This window comes from Palaemon carinicauda, chromosome 13 (genome assembly GCF_036898095.1).
Source record: "Palaemon carinicauda isolate YSFRI2023 chromosome 13, ASM3689809v2, whole genome shotgun sequence".
NCBI classification, from domain to species: Eukaryota; Metazoa; Arthropoda; class Malacostraca; order Decapoda; family Palaemonidae; genus Palaemon; species Palaemon carinicauda.
The window spans coordinates 11,966,578-11,974,077 of record NC_090737.1 but is presented as its reverse complement, the minus strand read 5'-3'; the positions used below and the strand labels follow the sequence as shown (position 1 = coordinate 11,974,077).

The 7,500-nt window shown below is 32.5% G+C and overlaps 1 protein-coding gene and 1 long non-coding RNA gene across 4 annotated transcripts in view; one reads left to right on the top strand and one right to left on the bottom strand.

Moving 5' to 3' along the window:
• Positions 1 to 5,331, top strand: part of LOC137652180 (QRFP-like peptide receptor) — a 431,646-nt gene extending 426,315 nt beyond the window's left edge. For all 3 annotated transcript variants that reach the window (XM_068385393.1, XM_068385392.1, XM_068385391.1), the window contains one exon: positions 1,621 to 5,331. In XM_068385393.1, the coding sequence (XP_068241494.1) occupies positions 1,621 to 1,941 (321 nt within the window). In that variant the 3' untranslated portion in view covers positions 1,942 to 5,331. The remainder of the gene's footprint in view (positions 1 to 1,620) is intronic.
• Positions 1 to 7,500, bottom strand: part of LOC137652181 (uncharacterized) — a 509,514-nt gene that overhangs the window by 481,459 nt on the left and 20,555 nt on the right. The gene's annotated exons all lie outside the window — the stretch shown is intronic.

Below are 7,500 nucleotides of genomic sequence, written 5' to 3'. Positions count from 1 at the left end.
ATAACAGATAACTTTGGAGCTAAGAAATCTGCTGTCTTTATAAAAAACAAAGGAAAAATACCATTTGGGTCTACACCTCCATAAGCATCAAGGTCCATCAACAGAGCTTTAATCTCACGAGATCGAAAAGCTAAACTAGTTAGTTTAGCCTCAGGAAAACAGGAATGAGGAAGTTCAAGTTTTTCATTACTCTGTTTACTGTCAAAAACATCAGCCAAAAGGGTTGCCTTTTCCTTTGGACAGTGAGTGACTGAGCCATCTGGTTTAAGTAAAGGAGGAACTGTTGCATCTACACCAAAGAGTGCAGATTTAAGGGTAGACCACCATTTATGTTCCTGAGTTGTACCAGAAAGGGTTTCTTTTATGGTTAAATTGTACTCCTTTTCAGTTGAGGCATAAACTCTCTGAGCAAAAGCTCGAAGCTGAGTATAGTTGTTCCAGGTCAAATCTGATCTGTTACCCTTCCAAAGTTGATAGGCCTCCTGCTTCTCCAAAAAAGCACGTCTACAATCATCATTGAACCATAATGAAGGGGAGGTATCAGCATTGTTTAATTGACATTACCATCAATTTTCTATGTAAATCCAACTGAAAAAAAAAAAAACAATTTGCTCTCTCAAAATTCCTAGAAATCATAAATGGTTAAAACGATGTCGGGTTCGCATTCAGAAACCTTATTGCTTCATGAAACTGTTCCCCATTACTCCGCAAAACCTCTTTATTATGTTCCCCCATCTTTATTCCTTATAGCTATAATCTCTAAGATTAACTCTGCCTCTTTAACCTGAACTGGTTATAGATTTGATGAGAGTTCCAGTATTCTTCCAGCATATTGAGCTAAATGTCTTCCGAACTATCTTGCTTGAGGGTACACTCAGGTACACTACTCTTTCTTATTTCTCTTCCGCTTGTTTTGTTAAAGTTTCATAGGTTATATAGGAAATACTAATATTAATGTTGTTAATGTTCTCAAAATATTTTATTTTCCCTTGTTTCCTTTCCTCACTGGGCTATTTTCCTTGTTGGAGTCCCTTGGTCTTATAGCATATATATATATATATATATATATATATATATATATATATATATATAATATATATATGTCTATATATATATACATATATATATGCTATATATATATATATATATATATATATATATATATATATATATATATATATATATAAATATATATACACTGCATATGTATATATATGTTTATATATATATGCTATATATATATATATATATATATATATATATATATATATATATATATATATATATAAATATATATACACTGCATATGTATATATATGTTTATATATATGTATATATATCTATATATATATATATATATATATATATATATATATATATATATATATATATATATATATACACTGTATAATATGTATATATATACATATATATATATATATATATATATATATATGTATATATATACTGTATATATATATATATATATATATATATATATATATATATATATATATATATATATATATATATATATATATATATCTGAACCAAGACTAAAGCTCACCTTGATACCTATCTATCTATCTATCTAATTTATAAATATTCCTCCCGTTTCAGAGATCAACCCAATGCGAGACACTTAACGAAAGCCAGGCGAGCAGTGGCACTGTCTACAACAGCCCAAGTCACCAGTACCATCACCCAGCGGCGTCCACCAGTAATAGGCCTCTCAGGGGCCTTCCCTTGAGAGGATTCAGCAGGAAACTCCAAAGAGCTCCTTTGCCTTCCTTCGGCCACATGGGCCTCTCGGGATGCTGCGGCGGGAAGAGGAACGGCAAGATGAAGCAGAATCTCGTCATCTCTGGAGAGAAGCAAATACAAGCTGTGGCCGAAGTGAGAGATAATGTGAATAATGACACGAAGGAAGATATGCTTTAAAAAGGTCAATGGCTTTTGATACATCTTTCATAAACAATAAATGGAAAAAAATGGTTTCGTAAAAAAAATCATTATCATTATTATTTTCTAAACAACCACCTTAGTTAGAAAAGCAGGATACTATAAGCCCTAGTGGCTCCAAAATGGAAAATAGCCCAGTGAGGAAATGAAATTAGGAAAAACTAGCTAATGGCTTTTGATACATTTTTCATAAACGATAAATGAAAAAAAAAATGGTTTCGTAAACAAATCATTATTATTATTATTTTCTAAGCAACCAACTTAGTTAGAAAAGCAGGATGCTGTAAACCCAAGGGCCACAAAATGGAAAATAGTCCAGTGAGGAAATGAAGCAAGGGAAAAATAGCTAATGGCTTTTGATACATCTTTCATAAACAATAAATGGAAAAAATGGTTTCGTAAACAAATTATCATTATTATTTTTTAAGCAACCACCTTAGTTAGAAAAGCAGGATGCTATAAGCCCTAGTGGCTCCAAAATGGAAAATAGCCCAGTGAGGAAATGAAATTAGGAAAAACTAGAAATGGCTTTGGAAACATCTTTCATAAACAATAAATGGAAAAAATAGCCTCGTAAACAAATCATTATTATTATCATTTGCTAAGCTACAACTCTAATTGAAAAAGCAGGATGCTATAAGCTCAAGGGTTCCAACAAGGAAAATAGCCCAGTAAGTAAATTAAATAAGAAAAAACTAGAAATGGTTTTAGAAACATCTTTCATATACAATAAATGGAAAAAAGTGGTTTCGTAAGCGAATCATAATTACTATTATATGCTAAGCTACAACCCTAGGTGGAAAAGAAGGATACTATAAGCCCAAGGGCTCAAACAGGGAAGATAGCCCAGTGAGGAAATGAAATAAGGAAAAACTACAAAAGAAGTTTAAGAACAATAATAACATTAAAATAAATCTTTCATTTATGTACTATACAAACTTGAAAATAACAAGAGGATAAAAACTAAATTAATTAGTGAAAAGGCAGCAATTTGAGATAGGCAGTTCAAGTGCCATAGATATATTTAGAGTATACATATACAGAATGTTAGTATTTCCTTTGTTTACGTAATGCAACAGACGTCAACTTCTCGGTACAAGTAAAGAAAAATAAGAAAGACCCATAATGTGAATACTGAAAGAACATAAACAAAAGATATAAATGGGAAATGAATATAAGAATGATAGAGGGAAACATGTTCGTGATATGTTCTATTTTCTCAGTGGCTATCTAATCAATTATCTAATAAGCTATCACATATAGGACAGCATATCTTTCTTCAATTGTTCACCAATCTTGGAAAACCAAGACTTACGAACGATTGAAAATGGAAGAGCAATGGGTGACGTGGAAACTATAGTCAATTCTTTTTAATTAGGCAGATTTGCACCCACTCGCAAGGGTGCCCTTTTAGCTCGGAAAAGTTTCCTGCTCGCTGATTGGCTGGACAAAATAATTCTAACCAATCAGGTAGCAGGAAAGTTTTTCCGAGCTAAAAGGGCACCGCTGAGAGTCAGTGCAAATGCGCCTCATTAAAAGAAATTGACTATAGCATCCAAAGAACGATGCTGGTGTTCTGTTGTGTGTGTTCAGCAAAGCTCAAAATAATATTTGGTTTTAATATTTTTCAATAAATTCGTGTGAGAGATTAATCAACAGCCTACGAAAAAATGGAAGTTCAGGTGAGAGTTTGTAAGCAGCATTCGTGCAAAGTACAGTGTATTCATGTAAAGTACAGTGTATTCGTGCAAAGTACAGTGTATTCGTGCAAAGTACAGTGTATTCATGCAAATTACAGAGTATTCATTGAATGTACTGTGTATCCATGCAAAGTACAGTGTATACATTGAAAGTACAGTGTATTCGTGCAAATTATAGTGTATTCATGCAAAGTACAGTGTGTTCGTGCAAAGGACAGTGTATTCGTGCAAAGTACAGTATATTCATGCAAAGTACAGTGTATTTTTGCAAAGTACAGTGTACTGTACGCGAATAAAACGCGCTATAAAGTTCAGTGGACTGTAGGAAAAAGTTGAGAGTTTGTAAACAACATTCGTGCAAAGTACAATGTATTCATACAAATTACAGTGTATTCATGCAAAGTACAGTGTATTCATGCAAAGTACAGTATATCCATGCAAAGTATAGTGTACTGTTTGCGAATAAGAAGACGCGCTATAAAGTTCAGTGGACTGTTGGAAAGGGCCTTTTTAGCAAATACAGTACCAATGAAATCCAGAAAACAAAAGAATAGCGTATATTTCTATAAAGTAGCCTTATAAAAGCAATTTATTGATTTATTGGTACATAACCTCTAGAAAAACAACGCTGAAGCTAATGAAGATAAGTAAACTAACCTAACTTTTCCTTGGCTGGGAACGTAACAGAATACAAATTACAGTGTATTCATTGAAGGTACAGTGTATTCATACAAAGTACAGTATATCCATGCAAAGTACAGTGTACTGTTTGCGAATAAGAAGACGCGCCATAAAGTTCAGTGGACTGTTGGAAAGGGCCTTTTTATCCAATACAGTACCGATGAAATCTAGAAAACAAAAGAATAGCGTATATTTCTATAAAATAGCCTTATAAAAGCAATTTATTGATTTATTGATACATAACCTCTAGAAAAAGATATGGTTGGTTTGCACCCTAAAACCAAAAACCAACTGATGATGGACAATTAGCCTTTAAAGATTAAGGTCCTTTGTATGGTTAATCTATTGTGTTCATCCTCTTCCTTTAATTTGAAGTTTCCTAAATGGTTTTCCCTCATTTTGGGAAATTTCAAATTCTATATAATAGATGTTTAAGTAAGATGGTTATTATAAATACTTCCATTTTGAGGTCACAAACATTCCTAAACATTTGCTCCAAATGGAAAAACAAGGAAACCCATTTTAAGCTAATACAATTAATCACATAGAAGGACCTTATCATGGCCTTGAGGTATCTTTATACGTTACAAAGATACTCTCATAATGCCCTTCTTAGATAAGATATTTTCTTTTAAGTTAAAAGAAACGTTTTATTAGCTGTAGTTTTTAAATTGCTTTCATTCGAGTGTATTTGGAAATCTGTGAGATAACGCCATAAGTGTAGTATTTTTATCTCAATGTTTAATTCAAAACCGTTATCTTACCAGTTTTCCAATAGCCTTTATCTATTGCAAATTAAGATAATCTGAGAAAGAATAAAGGATCATCTGCCCTGATCATTTCGAAATATATCTTTGATATCATTATTTGGTGCGCAAATATTCCCAAAACTTTTCTTCAGATACGAATGGAAGTAACTTCAATAAAACTCCTCAGATACACTTCCATAAATATATCTGTAATAAGTAATATAATTGTGTAGGATAGTTTCTATAGTCTATTTCTTTTAGCGATGCATATTTGCACCGACTCGCGGCGGTGCCCTTTCAGCTCGGAAAAGTTTCCTGATCGCTGATTGGTTAGAATTATCTTGTCCAACCAATCAGCGATCCGGAAACTTTTCCGAGCTAAAAGGGCACCACTGCGAGTCGGTGCAAATATGCATCGCTAAAGGAAAGGGACTATAGTAAGAATATTGCAAGGAATGGTTACTGAAAAACACCCTTTGCAAAGATATCAACCGTGCAGTGAAGTTTCATCCAGGGCCTACGCGTCAGTGAGTCCTGCCCTCGTTGATAAAGGAGATTTATAACGTGGTGTTATAGGGCTTCTGAGATCACGAGGGAACTATGGGAAATGTGATGAAGTGGAAAAGTTATATGCTATAAACTACATTGTCGTAATGGAAGTAATTTACAATTGAAACTATGTTATATATAAAAATATCTTAGATGAATTTTAAAGTCATGTGCTGCATGGAAAAAAAAAGATTATAAACTTCATTATAAGAAGTTTTTGTTGAACGAACAGATTTGACCAAATTTGTGACGCTAAATGTTTTGGAGTGACTTTACGAAATTTCCTTTGGAAATTGACGTCATTTTAAAAGTTTATGGATATTGATTTTGTGATGTGTCTGTGTTGCATCAATCTAACAAATAAAATGGACATCTAACTGTTAAATGAACTGAAAAAAATAAGGACGATAAATCCTAAGATAATACGTATTTTCAATATAGATGTTTCGAGAATAAACTTTTTTTTTTTGTGCGCGCTAATTTTCCCATATCAACCAGCAACTTTTATCCCACTTTTATCCACCAACAGCACGTCATTCACATACTTATCCTTCATACTCGTGTCAAAAGGGGGTGACACCAGTCCAACATCTCATTGCCATATACTTCCAGACTCAATTCTCCGTAGATTATAGATACATTTTCCTGTTTAGCTTAAGATATTTAAAAGTAATTTTCGTGGATTGAATGTTATAAACTGTTACTGTACAATCATATATATTTTATCAGTGTTTGCTGTGTATGATCATTATTCCATTGTCCGTTATTCTTTTCTTTTGCGTTTTATCAGACTTCTTGTGTTCGAGGTCTTATATAAAACGCAAGGAAATGTTATGAACGGTATATCATGTGTTTATGCATTTCAATGATTCTGTTCATTATAAGATAAAAATAATAAAACGCTTTGGTATGTTTTAATGAATGACCTAATATAAATAGAATGAATAAAAAGATGATGAATGGAGGAGTACTGAATTAAAAGCTCAAACAGAGACGACTGGCGAAATCTAACAGAGGACCTTTGTGTCAATAGGGGTAGGAGGAGATGATGATGATGATGATTATTATTATTATTATTGTTATCATTATCATTATTATTATTACTAGCTAAACTATAACCCTAGTTGGAAAAGTAAGATGCTATAAACCCAAGGTTTCCAATAGGAAAAATAGCCCTGTGAGGAAAGGAAACAAGGAAATAAATAAACTGCAAGAGAATAATGAAAAATTGAAGTAAAATATTTTAAGAACAGTAACAACATTAAAAGAGATAATTTGTATATAAACTATAAAAACTTCAAGAAACAAAAAGAAGAGAAATAAGATGGAATAGTTTTCCCGAGTGCACCCACTAGCATAAGAACTCTTAACCGAAGGCAGTGAAAGAACACGGTACAAAGGCTATGGCACTACCCAAGACTAGAGAACAATGGTTTGATTTTGAAGTGGCCTTCTCCTAAAAGAGATGCTTACCATAACTAAGGAGTTGCTTATACCAAGAGGTCATATAGCTGATGCTATTAATATGATGTTGAAAAAAAAGGAAATATAAATTTATCTAATGTATACAATCATATATATTTCAAATTATAAACAGCTCAGTATTGGAGAAGTAAGGAAAACAGATATTGCACTTAATATAGCGAGTAAAAAAAAAGTCGAAATTCTAATAGAGTAATAAATTTTCAACAGCCTTTCTTAGATATTCGGTATTATTATTATTACTAGCCAAGCTACAACCCTAGTTGGAAAAGCAAGATGCTATAAGCCCAAGGGCTCCAATAGGGAAAAATAGCCCAGTGAGGAGAGGAAATAAGGAAATAAATAAATGATGAGAATAAACTAACAATATATCATTC